The sequence below is a fragment of the Echinops telfairi genome, unplaced genomic scaffold (genome assembly GCF_000313985.2).
Source record: "Echinops telfairi isolate 266 unplaced genomic scaffold, ASM31398v2 ScPeMD7_443;HRSCAF=831, whole genome shotgun sequence".
Classification (NCBI taxonomy): Eukaryota; Metazoa; Chordata; class Mammalia; order Afrosoricida; family Tenrecidae; genus Echinops; species Echinops telfairi.
The window spans coordinates 31,224,697-31,243,582 of NW_022104341.1; the positions used below are offsets into that span (position 1 = coordinate 31,224,697).

At 39.3% G+C, this 18,886-nt stretch overlaps 1 protein-coding gene across 1 annotated transcript; it reads right to left on the reverse strand.

Annotated features, from left to right (window-relative positions):
• Positions 1–8,165: 8,165 nt before the first annotated feature.
• Positions 8,166–9,576, reverse strand: LOC101664300 (dnaJ homolog subfamily A member 1-like). Its single transcript, XM_045292077.1, is given in 2 exon segments — positions 8,166–8,358; positions 8,361–9,576. Coding segments are annotated over 2 exon segments (1,191 nt in total). The 5' UTR covers positions 9,517–9,576; the 3' UTR covers positions 8,166–8,323.
• Between the last annotated feature and the right edge of the window lie 9,310 nt (positions 9,577–18,886).

Sequence of the window (18,886 nt, forward strand, 5' to 3'; positions counted from 1 at the left end):
TTTCTTTAGTCTCCTTTGCTCAAAGCAGGGCGTGATCAGTAGTTTAGAATGCCATTTGAAATATTTTCTTTCTTCAGATTTTAAAATGAGTTTTCTATTGTGAGTTCGGTGAAGAATTCACATCTCACCATCAACTCTGCAGTCAGTAGTTCAAACCGCTCGTCACATCTATCCCCTCCCCCTGGATTTTCTTTTTCTTCCTGCGGATCTTTATCTTCCTTTTCACTTAAGTCCACACCTATCAATCTTATGTTTTGCTCCGTCTTCCTCCCCTGGCTCTCCCTCCCTTGGACCGTCCAAAGTCTGTTCCTTCGGTGTACAGTCTTTGTCTTGGTTATTAACCCTATAGTAGTGATCTCATACAATATGAATCCTTGTGTGAATGACGAACTTCACTTAACCTAATGTTCACCAGGCCCCTGGGTGTCCTGAGGCATTTTGTGGGTTCATCATTTTATTTTAGCCATGCATAGTGTTCCATTGTGTGCATGCACCAAAGTTTCTTTATCCATTCTTGTACTGCTGGGCATCTGGGCCATTTCCAACTTCTTGCTATTGTGAATAATGTGGTGATGAACACAGGAGGGCCTGGTCTGTGTATGTGTGCCTGTTACTTCTTTATGGCAGATGCTCAGCAGAGGGAGTGCTGGCTCATTTGGGATCTCTAGTCCAAGTTGTCTGAGGTCGTGCGATCACTCTCCACAGTGGTTGTGCATATTTACACCCGCCAGCAGTGTATCAGAGTTCCTATCTCTCTACACCCTCTCTAGCATTGTTTTCCTCTTTTCTAAATCGGGCTCCATTGTTGGTGTAAGGTGATAGCCCATCTTTGTGGTGATTCACATCTTCTGGATGGCTAATGATTGTGAGGATATTTTCCTGTGTTTGTTAGCCATTTGGGTATTATCTTGGTGACTTGTCTGTTCATGTCCTTTGTCCACTTTTTGATTGGATTGTTAGGGTTTTCCTACTGAGGCATGGCAGTTTTCTTTAGATTTTAGAGATTAGTCCCTTGTCTGTTGCGCCATTGCTAACGATTTTTATCTAAATCTTTTTGCTAAAGATTTTTTGCCCCAGTCCTTGGGTTTTCTTTTTACCCTTTTTCATGAAATATTTTGAGGCACTTAAGTGTCTTATTTTCAGTAGGCTCCAGTCTTCTATTTCATCTTTTACAGGGTGTACTTCTTTTGCATTGATAGTGTGTATATGCCCTGACTCGAGCCCTCTCATTTCTCCCTGTGGTTGATGATCCTTGTAGCTCTCAGATTTAAATTTAGGTCTTTGATGCATATTGAGTTTGGTTTTGTACATGGGGGGGAGGTATGAGTCCTGTTACATTCTTTTGCAGAAGGAGAATCCTTTCCTATTTAAGGTTTCTTGGCTCTTGGTTGAAAATTAGTTGTCTGCCTGTAGGTGGGTGAATTCATTTATGGATCTTCTACCCTGCTTCCTTGGTCTATGGACCTATCATTGTACCAGTACCAGGTCGTTTTGACTACTTCAGTTATGCAATAGGTTTGAGGTTGAGTAGTTGAAAGGCCTCCTATTTTGTTCTTTTAAAGAAACTGTTTCCTTATCTTGGGTCTCTTCCCTCTCCATATAAAATTAGTAATTTGTTTTTCTATTTCTTTAAAGAATGGTGTTGGGATCTGGATGAGAATTGTGTTGCATTGTGTACTTGTGTCACATCAACAAATAAAGGTTTTGAAAGCTTTCCTTCATCTATGGCATTAAGATCAACTCTACTTGGAGCAAACAGGTCTTCTCCGGTTCGTGTTGAGTGATTTTAAACCTGAGGGGCTCATCTTCTAGTACTATTTCAAATAATAATCTCCTCTTATTCATAAGGTTTTCTCTATCCTTTTTTGGAATTAGATTTCTGGGTTCTTAGTCCAACTTAGTCTGTAGTATCTGCTAAAACCTGTTTACTGTGATGAGCCTACAGGCATTTAAAATACGAGTGGCCCAGTTTCCAGTATTTCAACAGGTAGAGCACCACAGTGTAACAAAATGACACATGCATTATGGAATACAGAGTTAACAATAAGGTTCAAATGTACAATAAGATGCTCCAAGTGGGCAGGCTGGGAAACACTTTTTTCCCCCCTGACCTTTCTACAACAATGATTAAGTCACAGTTTCCTATTAACATAAATTTTCTTGGCAGTTTAATCAGATAGGAATTTCTTCTGGGTGAAAATGAGTTGTAATGAGTTAAGCTACTTTATTAATTGGTTTAATTAGCTCGCTTAAAACTTTCACCATTGAACTAATTTTGCTAGTCTCTGGTATTCTAGTTGAATTGCATCCATGGCATCTCCATTTGTGTCAGAGTAGAATTATATTCCATTGGGTTTCAATGGTTGATATTTTTATAATAATTCATAATAATAATTGCTATAGGGATTACATTGCCAGAACTTTCTACTGAGGTGGTTCTGCGTATACCCAAACCTCTAAGGTTTGTTTAGCATCTGAACGTGTTAACTGTGTAAAGTTCCCAGAGACTCAGCCTGGGTTTCGGGGCCACCTAGTTTAAAATCCCAAGTGTTTCCTATGTTAGTTCTGTCATTTTAGGGCAGTTATATAAACTTTCTATGTTTTAATTCCCTCATTTGTAACAAAGATTCAATATTACCTAACCTATAGAGTAGGCATAGGGTAAATATATATAAAGTTCTTTGCACTAAATTCTTCTTTCCTTTCTGTTGTTCTTTGAAGAAGAATGTGCTATTTAGTCATGCTGCAAACAAATTAATTCTCCGTGAAAACTTGTAAATGGGGCATAGATTGCATAATTGTAGGTACCGGTAATATTAACATCAGCTGACTTCAGCTGAATACGTGCTCAGGATTGTAAAAGAGACAAACTCCATCAAAGACACACACACACACACACGCACACACACACGCACACGCACACGCACACGCACACACACGCACACGCACACACATGAAAGCCATCCCACAATATCTTATGTGAAGGTCGGTCTCATATATTTGGTTTTCTAACATTCCAGCCGACATTCCATTTTCTGAAGCATGAGTCTTTAGGTATATATGTCTTAGATATTGTGGTCTCAAGAAAGCAACTGTGTGCAGCCTTGTAATTAGGTAGAGAACATTCTTTGTGGCAATTGTGACCAGTAAGCCCAAGATTCAGAGTCTTCCCTCTATTACTAGGATAACATAATTAATTTTTACGTGGACCTGAGAATTATTAGGTTGTCCAATTAAGAAGTGTTATTTGCTTGAAAAATCTGAGTTAAGTCCATTGGGAAAACCTGTAAGGGAGGTACAGGTTTCAGACTCACTGGAATAGGTAATCTCAACACAGTCTGATTTCTGCTAAGGACCTGTCCGTGCCTAGCCCTCATTCCTAACCCTCTGCCTCCTTTCACATTTTTATTCAAGTGCCATTGTGTCCCAGGACAAGAAGGCACAGATGCAGTCACATGGGCTGTGGAAGAATTTTGTGACATAGTGGAATTATGTGAGTCAGTACCCGATTAGAGGAACACAATCTTGCAATCTTTTCTAGTTCAAGGGGGTGGAAGTACAACTTTCTCCCTTCTGGCTACCTTTCCAAGTGCTCGCCAATAGCCTTAGGGTAGTTAACTAATGTGCTGTATCCTGGGAATGGCTTTAATAATTGCTATAAGACTTATCCCCTATGGCCAAACCTGTAGTTTGATGAACTATTGAAGACAGAATACCTTAAAAGAGACCTATCCTGATTATATTGGCCTCATATTTTGACATATATTCCCCTCTATTCTGCAACCCACTGACACTGATATATTGCCTTCCAAAAGCTAAAAAAAAGGAATATCAGCTACTGTATTAAATATATCAGTTGGAAAATATTGTAATGCTCTCATATTTTTCTAAAAACCAGCAAAAGAGTAAACTACGAAAGAAGTGATTCAAAAATGTCTTTTAATAAAAGTTTAAAGTCTTCAAAATATATTTTCCCCTGGAGCAAACTTTTTTCATTTAATATTGTGTCTGTTAATTAGTGCTTCAAATTTGCAAATTCTTTATTGGTTTATATCAATGTAATACCCAAAGCTCATCTCATTGCCAGATTTGAATGAAATATGATCCTGTTTATTCTATTAAAATGAAGGCTTGAAATTGTTACCCAACTGCCACAGGAATTCTTGCCATTTTCTCATCAAATTCCTCATCAGATTTTTTGTTAAAGTCACATTGTTTTAGATTTTGTGCCTTGGCATTTAAATGAAATTCAATGTGCCCCACTGGAGGAAACATCTGTAGGGACATATTATGTACAATATCCATTCCAATCAAGCAGGAGTGTACTGAGGGCCTGAATGAGGAGCTTATTCTTGCTTCCCTCTCCTCTGATGTGGCTATTGAGTAGATCTATAAGAGAGGGAACATTTATAAAAATTAAACCAGCAGTAGAACACAGTATTTTAAATGCTCAAATCAAGTACTTTTTAAAGGCACAATGTCAGTTCCAGTGAACAGATTCCTGCCTCTTTCTTTTCATGTAAGTGGCTACACACACACACACACACACACAAATATATTTATTCATTGCATCTGATCTGGACTTAAGCAGTTTGGAGAGTGGTTAGATTATGATGATTTCAAGGTCCATGTGCCCCCAAAAGCTCCTGTTTATTTGAGTTTCACAACCTCCCATATACCTCAACAGAGTCGACTCTTAGTTCAATATGTTCTATGTAAACTTTTGTAATTGCTGTCTGACACAAGGCACCTACAACTAGTGCCATGGCCAAATGGCCCAATTCCAGGCCCATGTATAGATCCACACATCAATGGGGATCTTCAAAAAGAATCTTTTACTTTTAAGTTAGAAAGATGAAAATTTATTACTTCAATAATCTAAATTATTCTTCCAGATGGTAAAGTGTCCACCTGAGACTCTTCTAAAATGGAGATAATTATTATACTGACCTTATATGACTTTAAGATATGTGGGGATTAAAAGACGTATATGTGCAAGGCACTTAAGACATGGCACATGATAAGTGTCCAGTATACATTCATTTTAATTATTGTCAGTGATGGCTTCCTAGAGAGGGTGAGATTTGAATCACATAAGAGGAAAGGTTTGCACAATGGTGTGGATGTCGGGTTGCAGAAAGTATACAGAAAGAGAGTGACAAGACTAGCTTGGATGTTGCTGAAGGCTCATGGGTATTGTCAACATTAAGTAATCAGAGAGCCTTCTAATGGATAAGCCACCAAACAGCCTACAAAGAAAGCCATACAGTTTCAGCTTAGACAATGCTCTCTTAGGTATGTTGCACATAAAAGAGAAATTTCATCTCAAGGTACTTCCATGTATAATTAAGTAACTAAACACTGTATAGTAAGCAAGATGAACTATTTCACATTCTCCTGTCAAAATGCACTTAGATTACTGTTGGAAGAGAGAATTGCTTCTAAATGAAATAACACACTCTTCCGACACCTACCAAAATGAGCTATTCTCTCATAGCTTCCCTGCTTTAGTCTCAGCTTACCTCTGATATAGTTATGATGAATATCATGGCATAAACATTGAATTATACCTTTATAAGAATGAGGCCCATTATGTAACATATTTTAAAATGTAAATTATTTCTAATTTTTTCCTTGCTTTCAAATTTAAGAACTGATTTTGTATTGCTGGCTTTCTTTCAATTAGCTAAATATCTATGCTAGTTAAAGTTGGGTTCTATCAAATGATACTGATTTTCTTACACTAGGACCCTTTAGGGTCCTTAATGTTAGCATTTTAAATCTCAAGAGGAAGCTTTCTACTTATTTGGCTTGAAACCCCTATTATAAATAAAGAGCCCAAACTTTGGCTTTGTTGGATGTACTTTGGGACATGATGTTCAGCCTTGCAACCGTAGAGTTGAAGGGCTATGCATGTAACAGTAATGGATGCTAGTACAGATTAGAGATGAACAATACATTTAAAAATACATCCATTTTAAAGGAGTGGGAGTACAATACTTTGCTTCACATGGTTTCTCATCCAATAAAATGGAAATGTTTCTACTAGATCCCCTTAGATGTAAGAACATATCTTATTCAATGTTGGGACCTAGATAGCAGACGCGGTTCCTCTTTTCACAGGGAACACTACATGTACAGGTTGTGAATGTCCCGGAACCATGTACTCTACCATACTCCAGGTTTGTCTATGGGACAGTTTTGCTGTCCGGTGTTGTTGAGACGGCGCTCTGACTCTTAGGGATCTTAAACACAGCAGAATGACACACTGCCAGGTCCTGTGCCGTCTTCACAGTTGTCGCTGTGCTTGGCTCCATTGTTGCAGCCTTTGTGTCTACTGGGCTGATTGCGGGGTTTCCTCTCTTTCATTGATCCATCACTACCACGTGCATCCCTATCCCCCTCCAGGGACTGATTACTCCTGATAATATAGCCAAAGTATGAGAAAAGTGTCACCAACCGTGCTTCTAAGGAGCATTCTGGTATACTTTCTAAAAGACAGATCTGTCCATTCTTCTCACAATCTACGGCATATGCAATATTTTTTGCCGGTACCATCATTCAATTGCATCGGTTCTCCATTGGATTTTATTTCATTGTCCAGCTTTCCCATATATATGGGGCTATTAAAATACTACAGCTTGAGTCAGGTGCATATTAGTCCACAAAGTGACAATGTGCTTTTTAAAACGTTGAAGAGGTATTTTGCAGCAGATCTTCAAAAGCAGCACATCATTTGATCTCTTCACTGTTAATTTCATGGGTGTTGATTGTGGATTCAAGTAAATGAAATCCTTGACAACATCAATATTTTCGTTGTTTATTATGGTGCTACTTATTGGTTAAAAGGAAAAAAAGCTCTAGTGGCCAAGTGGTTGTGTGTTAGGCTGTGATCTGAAAGTTTAACAGTTTGAAACCACCCCGCTTCTCCGCTGGAGAAAGATGAGCCTTTCTACTCCTGTGAATAAATAGTTCCAGAAACCCATGGCCATGAGGAATTTTGTTTTCTCTATGTTGAGGGGGATTCCATATTAAATATGGCTGTAGCCTTCAATCTTCATCAGTATGTGCTCCAAGTTGTTTTTTCTAGCTGCAAGCAAAATGTATCATCAGCATATTTCACATCGTTAATGAGTATCCCTGCAACCCTGATGCCTTATTTTTCTTAATATAATGTGATTTCTTTGGTTATTTGCTTAGCATACAGTTTAAAAAGTAGAGTAAAAAGATATAACTCTGTCACACACCTGTCCTGATTTAAGCCTGCTTTAAGGACTGTCTGTTGGTCTATGTATGTACAGGTTTCCCATTACATACTATGAAGTTCTATTTTTTGAAATGTTATCCATACTTGATAAGATCCACACAATTTAATGAATTTGCATAGTCATCAAGACATGGCTAACCATCTTTCTGGTAGACTCTACTTTCAATCAAGATCCATCTTATGTCAATAATGACTCCTGTGTTCCACAACCTCTCCTGAAAATCACTAAATATCAGGTAGTTCCCACTTGAGGTACTGCTGCAACAATTTTTAAATTAAAGATTTACTTTTTACTTATATTAATGATTTAATTGCATCATTTTTACATCTTTGGTTTTCTCTGCTTTGAAATGAACACAAATGTTGATCTCTTCCAGTCTACCAATTTTTTTTGGCATAGACAGTGAGTACCTCTAACATTGCATCCATTTGCTGGAACATGACAATTAGAATTCCACCAATTCCTGGAGTCTTGTTTTTGGGTCAATGACTCCAGTGTATCTTGGAATTAAATGCGTGTGTGTTTTAACTATCAATTCTAGATCTTCTGTTAACTCCTGGAATGATGGAAATAAGGATGGAGGGGAGGAGAAGAGAGTCTTTGATAGCCTGATATACACTTCTGGACTTTGGCTATACCTGAAACCTATATATTGCAGACTTTCAAGTTATGCAAATACTTGATTTTTCCTTCTATGCTTAAATTACTTTGGATTGTGTTTCCCACTTATAACTGAAAACATCAGTTACAGGTGACAGATTCTAAATTATAGAATTGGTTAAGTAGAGACACGATTCAGCATGTTAAGATTCTCCCATCCATGACTAATGTAAGTGTGGCAGACTGGGAGTTGACTACCCAATTTGTTGCTCTCCTTCTTCTTTTTTTTTATTTTTTATATTTCAGTTTATTCTTCATTTAACTTTAAAACACTACTATAGTTGAATATTAAAACAAAAACCATAGCAAGTAGTGAGCATATTATGATTACAGTCCTTCACTTGTTCACTACTGCATATAAAATGCCAGCAGTGAGCGATATTTACTGGCCCCCATTAAGAGGTCTGACACTGGACCCCACCTCTGGGGGGTGGTCATCATCCTCATATGCTTCTCCATTGTAATGGCGCCGTCTTTCCTGGTTGGGATCAAAGTCCACCAGTTCCACTTGATCCATTTCATCAGTCTCTTCTACTTCCTTCTGCTCAGGCAGGAGTTTTTCCAGCAGAGAGAGTTTATCAGGAGAGAGAAAGCCATTCTCAGGGAAGTTCACCTTAAATTCAATGATTAGGCGCCCCTTTTCATAAGGTCTGCGATAAATTGGCATGCCTTCATTTAGCACACATTGAATATCTTCATGCTTCACAATCTGACCTGGATGAGAAGTGATGACTATGGTTCCGTTGTCAAGAGTAGATATTGGCTTTTGGAAGCCACACAGCGCTTCAACCAGCTGTATGTCCATACACATGAAAAGGTCTTCTCCTCGCCTGGTAAAAACAGCATGGTCCTTCTGATCTAAAACAATAATAATATCTCCTGGCTCCAGGCCAGGCTCTTGGTCTCCTTCACCGTGGAATGTGATCTTCTGGCCGTCTTTCATGCCTTTGTCAATATGAACTTCTAGAAGCTTCTTCTCACGAATGATCTTCCTTCCATTGCAACTTTTACATCTGTCTTTAGGGCTGATCCGTTCCCCCTGGCCCTGGCACTCCATGCACACAGACTGAATTTGCTGCACCATTCCAGGCCCTATCTGATGGATTCGTAGCTGCATCTCCGTACCACGGCAGTTAGGACAGCACTCTACGGCTCCTTTCTTACCGCCTCGGCCTTCACATTTGTCACAAATCACATTCTTTTGCAGGGCCAGTTTTCTTGTTGCACCATTATACAAATCTTCTAATGTTACTGAGAGTTGGTGCACCACGTTTTTTCCTCTCCTTTCTCTCTGCATCCGTCCGCCGCCTCCAAAGAACATATCAAAGATGTCCATCGGGGAACCAAATCCACCGCCTGATCCACCCTCCTTGATGGCCTGCTCGCCTCCTTTGTCATACAGTTCTCTTTTCTTGGCATCAGAAAGCACCTCATATGCTTGAGAAATCTGTTTAAACTTCTCGCCTTCATTTGGATTCTTATCAGGATGGTACTTCAAGGCCAGTTTCCGGTAAGCTTTTTTCAGCTCTTCCTGGGTGGCACTGGGTTTGACCCCCAAAACATCATAGTGCGTGGTTTCTTTCACCATTTTCTACAACCAATGAGCGGGCCGAGCCGGGGCGCGGGCGCGGGGAGAAGCGGGTCCCTGTGCGCAGTCAGGTGCTCTGCCGCCTCTCCCAGAGCGTTCTGGAAAGTTCCGCTCTCCTTCTTTATTACTTTCATAATCCAACTTATTTTTCCAGGTGTCCAAGTGCCGGGGTAAAAAACAAACAAACAAACAAACAAACAAACAAACAAAGCCATTTCCCATACTCTTAGGCAATTAGGATGGTAATCTGAGGCAGTTTTGGATAATGAGTTCTAAACAATGTCTTGGAATAGGACTTTCAAGAAAGTTCCTTAGGTAACAGTCAGGCTAAATTGGCTTTACATTGTTCTTCTTCCTTCCTCTTGTCTGCAATGAGGGCAAAATGTCTGTGACCATGTCCACAGGGCCCTATGCCTCAAGCATGGTAAAGAGAGAGAAGAAAGCTATTACATTGATGACCTTATGGTAGTTGAGTTGTAGTGAATTACTATGGACCTTCTAGCCATAATTCCTTATGTGATGCATTATTGGTCTGGACTCTACATCTGTGACTATAACCACCTTTTGGAGGGTGCTCTTTGTTTTACTAACTAGGGTTAGGGTAGGAGTAAGACTTGATTTTAGAGAGTGTGAACCAAGGAATACCTTTTCCTTGAGGGCATCTTTAGACTTTACCTCAGTAGAGGGTGTGACTCAAAACACCATCTTTCATTTTTCTTGGCATTATGATCAGCTAAAGACAAATGACACTTTAATAAAAACAATTTAAAAATGTATGAACATTATCTGGGACATAGAGGGAAGCCACAGGAAGAGTTGAAAGAGCACAATTGTGGTAATAATTTATTTCAGAAGAATTAATGCTGGACTCATCCCAAGGAGTTGGAGATTAAGGCGGTCCCATTGGGAACAAAAGGTGTGGGCTTGGTTCACACCGTCTACTAAGGTGGGATCTTAATCCCACCTTATTCCTGTCCATTAATATAGTAGAGAATGCCCTCCAAAAGTGGGGCTACAGCCATGGGAATATATAGTCTCACTCACTTCCATCAAGTCAATACTGACTCATGGCGAGCCTGAGTCTAGCATTATAATATATCACAAGAAGGGATTATGACTAGAAGGTCCATATTAATTGACTATACAGCTCAATGTCCAAGATCTCTGTCAGATGTGCCAGAAGCCACCGAGACAAGATTCACCAGAGACTGGGGCATAGAGGCTCAGAGGAGTGGCACGTCGACTATGGAATTCTTTATCCTCATCTGGATAAGTTTATGAAACTGTGGGACAGAGCTCTAGGTAGGATGGCTTTCTGTCAAATGGAGGCAAAGGCCGAGGGACCAAGTGGCTGAGTGACTAAAGACTAGGGAGGGATTTGGCTTCTGCTTGAGGAGAGGTGTTGTTGTGGGCCAATGATAGTATCTTTACTTTACTATTTGCTGATCATGAATTATAGTAACCTATTGATTTCTCTAATAACCCCCCTTAATGGTGAGTATTGTCTAGAGTTCAGTGTGGCCACTGCAATGAATTCTTGAACCCTCCACCGAAGTTGAGTGGCTTGGTAGGAATGGTTGCTGTCAGAAGAAAGAAAGAAGCATGGAGTGTGGAGGCATGTTTGACCCCAGGCTTGTGGCAATAGAGAAGCCAGAGGAGGTCAGATATGTCTGTCTCCGTTACTGTTGACTCAAGTACTGCCATACAAGCTCGGGATCTCCGGATCCCATCCATGGGCTCTTGTATAAAAGCACAAACCTTTATTTGATTACCCAGAAATTAAATGTTCTGTTATATGTACCTGAAAGTACTTTCAAATTGACTCAGCAAGACAGCTGTTTATGCTATTGCCAGTGTGTCTTGGAACTCCATGGAATGGTCTATCCAGCCTGCAGCATTATAGGGAGGATGTATAGAAAATGTAGTGATGTGAGAAGATGATAATTTCTTATAGTCTTTTGTTTGTCTCCTGAGAAAGAGGAGCTGGTTGCCATAGACCCTGTAGCAACAAAAGTTGTGTCACGTAATGATGCAGTAATGCCATTCACAAAATGGCAGCCTGCCATGAACTTTAGTTGGTTGAAGAATGAGTATTAAAGGCAAATTTGGGGCGTTAGGAAATTTTAATTTATTTAATCCTGCAAGTAGGTTATTTTGAAATGTTAGATGGATTAATTAACGTGATAATAATACTGTTCAACTGTATGTTATCCTCACAATTGAGTGTGTTTAGTACAATTTTAACTCTTATTTCTATGACTTGTCTTTGATTGGTAGGATAATTATGTTCTAAAAATCTATCCATGGTGTATTGTGGAAATACATGTACCCTGAAGGGAAAATCCCTGGATTTGAACCTTTGCCATTCATTAGCTATTTAATCTTAGGCAAATTACTAAATCTCTCTGCATCTTGGTCTCCTCCTATGCAAAGTGAGGGTGATAACAATAATGATACCTCATGGAGTAGTTATAAGGATTAAAAATGTTAGCACATATAAAGCACTTGTAACTGTGTCTGATTTTAGTAAGCACTATTAGCTGTTTTTTAGGGTAATAGTTAAAATGTTTTAAAAAATTTTAATTTAAGAGAAAACTTATTTTACAAAGTTAAATGGTTTTATACTAGGAGAACCGAATGAGAACTTTTTTCAAGGGAAAGACACACGCCCAGAAAGACTGTCTCTGTTTCAGCTGGCCATTTTATTTCATGGCATATTACTTTAATCTCTTTTCTAGATAAAAGAGTGTGGAAAGTTTACTGTCCACAGGAAATGCTCCCCTATTAAAGAGAGAACCTCAATCTTCCTTCAATAGGTGCATGGTATATAATCACCTACAGGATGTGCAAGAATCCCCGGTGGCACAGTGGTTAAGCTCTCCATTGAAAACCAAAAGGTTGGTAATTCGAACCCACCACCTGCTTTGGGAGAGAAATGCAGCAATCTGCTTCCATAAAGCGTTGGAAACCCCGAGAAGCAGTTTTACTGCATCCTACAGGTGTGTTACAAGGATTGACCCTAGTGGGCAGAATGGCAACGAGTGTAGGATGTGCATGGAAGAGAATGGCTAGCCTTTGCTGCCAGAGCTGACCATTTGCAGGTGAAGGCACATCGTAGGTGAGAAGTGAGCATATGGTGCAAGTCGCTAATTCACTCAATGCTACCTGAATGAGTGAAGCTCTAGGTCTACCCAGAGGCACGTTGGAAGAATGGTTTGTTGATCCGTTCCTGAAAGAAATCATCCATGAAACACAGTTCCACAAAGAATGACAAGAGTTGGAGTCTGCTCAATGGTAACTAGTTTGCATGAGAAACACTTCCAGACTACACGACACTCCCTGGCTGAAGTGCACCGCAGGCTGGAACAGGTCAGACATGAAAGGCATTCTGTTCTTTTTCGGCTTTTCGGCTTCTTATCCCTCTTCCTCGTTTTTGCTCGTGCTCCCTTAAAGTTGTCTTAAAATTAAATCTAGTTTCCTTCTGCCCTGTATAGCCTGTAGTTATGGGTGTTCAGAATTTTGGGAGCTCTATTAAGGATTGCCTCCTTTTCAAAAAATCTAATAATGATGATTCACCTAGTCAATAACATATCTGACATGCATCAGTGAGATTAAGTGACCACTGAACCTAGACTCCCTTTAGACCAGAGCTCCAATGTTTCCTACATTGATGTTTTTGGCTGTCAATGACTCATGACCCCATAAACAATGGAACAAAAGTTTGCTCAACCCTGTGTTATACCAATAACCAGTTATAGATACAATAATTGTGTTCCATTGGATTTTCATGGATGGATTTAGGAAGCAGGCTGTAGAGTTTTATTCCGGTTTCATTTTAGTCTGGGAGTTCATTTGAAGCCTGATGATCAGCATTTTTTCATAACACATAAGCCTCCACTTGTACATGAGATACACTGGCCAGGGATTGATCTCCTGCATTAAAAGCTGGTAATTCTACCACTCAACCATCGGTCCTAGTATTATTTATGTACCCTCCTCTTTGTTGCCTGTCTATTTTTTGCCTGACAATTTTTGCTATTTTTCAGGGGGGGAAAATATCCAATAGACCCTAAATGTTGATCTCTAATACATGCAGCTAATGTTTATTAAAAAAAACAAACACGAACCCACCACCACTGAGTGGGTTCTGACTCATAGCAACCCCACCTAGAGTTCCTGGGCTGTAAATCTTGGCAGGACCTGAGAGACTCACTTTTCTCCCAAGAAGAGGTTGCAGGGTTTGCATGCTGACCTTGCTCTTAGTGAGTCTACACTTCGGCTGCCTCACTAGGGCTCCTATAATGTTGACCAGGAATTAGTAATCATAATGATAGCTAAGGACATAATTAAATATACATGCATACATAGAGGTGCACAATCCCATCAGTGGGATTAACATTCACTCTGTCTTTGACACTGTGGTGGCAGTACAGACAGTGGCCTGTACTATTCTGCATTCGGTTAGTCTCACAAATTATGTCTCTGAATAGACAGCTCCCAGCTCTGGGCTGGGCATTGTCAGGGTTGAGCCACATGAAATATTTGCCATAGGTTTCCTTCTGAGGGAATAGGTATTGAGGAAAATAATTGTAAACTTTGAGTGAATAAAAAATTAAGTATTTTTTTACTTTTTTTTTTACAGGTAAGTATTATAAGGAGCAAAGCTCAAAGAGTTAAGTGCTTTTTATGGTGAGAGTGAGGTACTATTTCTCTTGCTGACTCGCAGGAGATCCTGGCTTTGATCATTTGTCTCTCATCTGTTCTTGATGAGGATTCTGTGTGTGATGCTAGTTTCAAAGTATTTCCACCTTCAGAGATTTCTGACATTAGAGACCAAAGACTGTCTCCCTCCTTCTCCCGCATCAAGGAAACATAGGTTCTGGAATGTTCTTAGGAATAGTTTCTCTCAGATTAAAAATATTTCCTGATTTATTGTCCCTAGGAAAAAAATAGATTTAGCAGCATCCACAAATGCACACGCGTTGATGATAAATACTATTACAGCCGCTGAAACTAAGCTGTGAAAACTAAGCTGTGCTTGGTCTGGACTTTTTCTTTTTTTCTTCTTGTTTTCTTTTCTGTTTTCCTTTTGATTTTGCTCTCCCTCTCTTTTAATAAACATGTTTAGTATAAAGTATAAAATTTAGTTAAATAGTCAATTAGTGAAAACTCTTACTCAATAAATATAGTCCAGGAAATGATGTCATGGGTGGGTGAATGAGATATTAAAAGGAGGCAGAATAGTACAGCAAGAAATCATCTTTGTGAGTCAGATGTTTCCCACTGTTTATTCCTACACTCACCGACAGCAATTGAGGCAGAGCATGAGCTAGGAAGGCTCGACCCTCATGAGAAACAAATCGGAGGCTTTCGGCAGCATCATAAAATAGCCATTTAGTACATTGACCTCGTGTATTTAAAGATTATGAGATTTTACAGTAGTTGGGTTGTAAAATAGCAATTTAGAGAGTAACAGCAAATTTCCTGGTATTCATTTTGGTTTATAGGCAATTTCTGTTCTAACACTAATGGATGGAGCTAGGTAGCTGGGTTTTCTAGGCCAATGCTCTATATTCCTTTACGGAAGGGGAAGGGGGGTGGGGCGGTGTGCTACTGACTTTTACCCAGAAAACCCATGGGCTAGCAGTATCCTTCTTTGTCTAACCATTTGTACTGTGCGAGGAATTAGGACTGTTCTGATATTTACTGGGACTCGAACAAGTGTCCACGGGTTACTTTCTGGGCCAGGACGGGAAATGGAGAATATCAGGAGGCTGGGATCCATTATCCCACTCTGAGGGCTTCATATAGAAGGTGGATCCTGTATATCATTAATTGTGACAATTAAAAAGAAAATATGACTAAAAGAATATGGGATCCATTCAGAACTATTTGCTGTAAGGTGAGAAGTCGTTCGTTTGTATTTCATTGCAAAATTAGTATTTCTTTTTCTTGTTTAAAGATGTATGCTTATTGAATGTATTTAAATTACTAGCTAATTCTTTTCAGGGGGTAAAAAACCCTGAGGCAAGTGTAAAACTAGTAGCTACAGGAAGCTGAAGAATCAGATGTCTGCTGGGCAAATTGACAGAACTCATTAATCTTCGATGCAGTGTGCTATAGAGTCTGTCCTTTTATGCACCTGCCCAAGCCTAAAGTAATTACATGATGGCACTATTAATACTGACGAGCTTGAGGGGGGAGAGGGTTATCTTCTCTTCTTAGTAATTGATTGCCCGCTGATTAGTGGACAACATTTTTCTTGCAGCTTAATTGCCTTTGTGCTATTGTAGCCTCTCTGACCTGGGGTGAGGCCAGCTCCCTGATTTTGAGGGCCTGACGATAGCACTGCAGCCCTGAAAGTAATGAACTGGAATTCAATCACTGCAAATCCCCCAAGCAGGAGATGCCCAGTTAAATGTGTTTCAATGATGTCCCGAGTCATGGCAATCAGACTGTAGATCTCGTGGTTTCTTTTCCTTAAACCCCACAGGATCCCACTTGGGAGAGTAAGCATTGGAGAAAGACTGAGTGGAAGGCACCATAGGTGCATTTTCTTCTATCATGGTGGTGACAGACCTTTCAGAAGTTCGTTCTGTGGAGTTTTCAAGAACCTTGTGAATAAGCACTGGTGATAAATGCATGATGATGGCTTCTTAGGCAACGTATTAGCCTTGGCTTGAAGATGGCTGAAAGTATATTAGAGCCCAAGCACAGAATTAGAAAATTCTTAACATCGGTGTTTTGCGTGATAGCTACATATATCATGTAATGCTCTTCTCATTTAAAAAAAATATTTGGTTATATACCATTATGTTCTGTATAAGAGGCTCAGCTAAGTAGGGGAAGAGGGCTAAGTATGTGCTTTCAGTCTATGAGCTTAATGGTTTACCAAATTGGCATTGGAGGGACAGTGTAGACTTTCCATGTAAATATCGTTGATGCAGTGGAAGCTTCCCTATAGGGAGCTTCAGGTTTATGAAGATAGGTGTAAATTATATGACTCCACTGTCGGACTTGAAGAATATCAAGCAGACAATCTCTAAACTTTAAAAAGTACAAAAAGAATTTGGTAGCAAGACTTGTCAAGTTAGGAGGTCAATATTTTCTTCATGTGAAAACAGCGTTACAAAGGAAGACCCTTGGATACCAATGAACTCAATTTTGCAAATATCCTAAGACTTTCAGGACATGCTTAGCATTATTTGCCCATATTTCTAATTCAGATCAGTGACCTAGAAGAGCAGCATTACTAAATCGGTCAGCAATTTAGCAATATTACTAAATTTGTCTCTCAAGATTCAAATATTTGTCTTTTCATGTGTGCTCGAACAGACTACCCTAAACGGACAGATGAGGGATTCGCCACAAGCATTCATTTCATTCTCAGCCACTTACTCAGTGAGTAACTTGCATTGAACCTGTTCTTGTTTTAGTTTAAAGAGTTTTAGGAAGATTATTAATCCCAATAGGAGTTCTTGGATGGAGCAAATAAATGGTTAGTGACTGAGCTAATCATATCAGCTGCTAATGGAAAAGTTGGAGGTTTGAAACCACTCAGAAGCACCTGAAGAAAAGCCCGCCATCTGTTTCTGAAACATTAGCCAAGGAAACCACTACGGCGTCTCCGGGGGTTGCTATGAGTCTGAACGGCCATGATAGCAACTGCTGTCATTAAATCCAATACGGCAAGACAAGCAAAAGCTGTAGGATGTTGAAAATTCTGGTAAGAAGAGGTAGGCATAGGCGAAAAACAAAATTGAGTTAATTGAATAAATTGAAAAAGGGTGAGTTGGTAACAAATAATCTGATGTATTATGAATGAATCATTTAAAGGTGAGAAAATTCTAAAATTCAAAGTGAATTGGTCATAGTACTGCATGGTTGTATCCAACTATAATTAGCAAAGAGATTAAAAACATGTGATTGATGGAAAATCTTTTCAGTGTGCGATTGGATGATCAGAGTAAATGCTGAGTACACATTAACTTGATGTAAATTCAGTGGAAGGTTAAGAATTTGAGTACCTGAAAGCTAAGCATAGTGAAACACATATAAAATTTTTATCAAGGCCAAAATGGAATTTACTCGGCTCCATATAACATTAAAGGGAGTGGTCTGCTCATTGAAGGTGAACGTGAACCTGTAACGGCTATGAAGTTCTCTATGACCCTTGCTGCAATTATCAAGAAGTTCATTGGCTTCAAAAGATCTTCAACATATGTGAAATTGATCTATTTTGGATAATATGCTAATAGTATTATATAAATAAGGTTTAAAACTCTGATGATCAATGCACACTCCTATTTGATGAAAATGACCAGAAACTTCAGTTGGTACCCCCTTATGATTTTTGTGCAGAAAATGCAAAATTTCTTCAGAAGTTTTCCAAAGGTCTATCAAACAACCCGTTTTTGAGGATCATTTTCTTCATCACAGATGGAGAAATATTGTGATCTGAATATACTAATTTAAAAAAATTCTTTGTCCTCTTGATGCCCTTGGACATTGATTTTTACCCATTGATCATCTAGTGATTATCATTCTAATCTCCACATCATTTACCTATGTCTAAGTTACACCTCAATTCCATAACTAGTGACTTTGCTGTTGTTGGATGCCACCGACTCACTTCCAGCCCATAGTGACCCTACTGGTCACTTTCTGGTCCTTCACCATCCTCAGAAATATTCCCGTGCTTGAGCCCATTGTTCCAGCCACTGTATCAACCTATCTTCTTGATGGCCTTTCCCTTTCATTGTCTTTATACTTTACCAGCATGGTATTTTTTTTTTCAGGGACTGGTCTCTCTAGACATCATGTCCAAAGAATATAACACAAAGTCTCATCATATTTGCCTCAAAGGAACATCCTACCTATACTTCTAAGACAGATTGGTTTGTCCTTTTCAAAGTCCACAGTCCATTCAACATTCTTTTCCAGCACCAAAATTCAAACGCATGGATTATTCCTTGGTCTTCCTGAATCAATGAACCCCTTGCATGTGAGGTAATTGAAAATATGGCTTTGGTCTGGTACACTTCAATCCTCAAAGTAACATCCTTGCTTTTCAATACTCTAAAGAGGTCTTGTACATCAGATTTACCCAATGCAACTCATCTTCTGATCTCTTGACTGCAATTTCCAAGAGCATAGATTGTGGATGCAAGCAAGATGAAACCCTTGGCAATTCAAAATATTCTCCACTGAGTACGTTGTTGCATATTTTTCCAGTTGAAGGGTTTTGGTTTTCTTTACACTGAGTCATAGTCCATATTGAAATCCGTGATCTTTAATATTCATCAGCAAGTACTTCAAGTTCTTCTCACTTCCATCGAGCAAGGTGATGTCACCTGCATATAAAAGATTG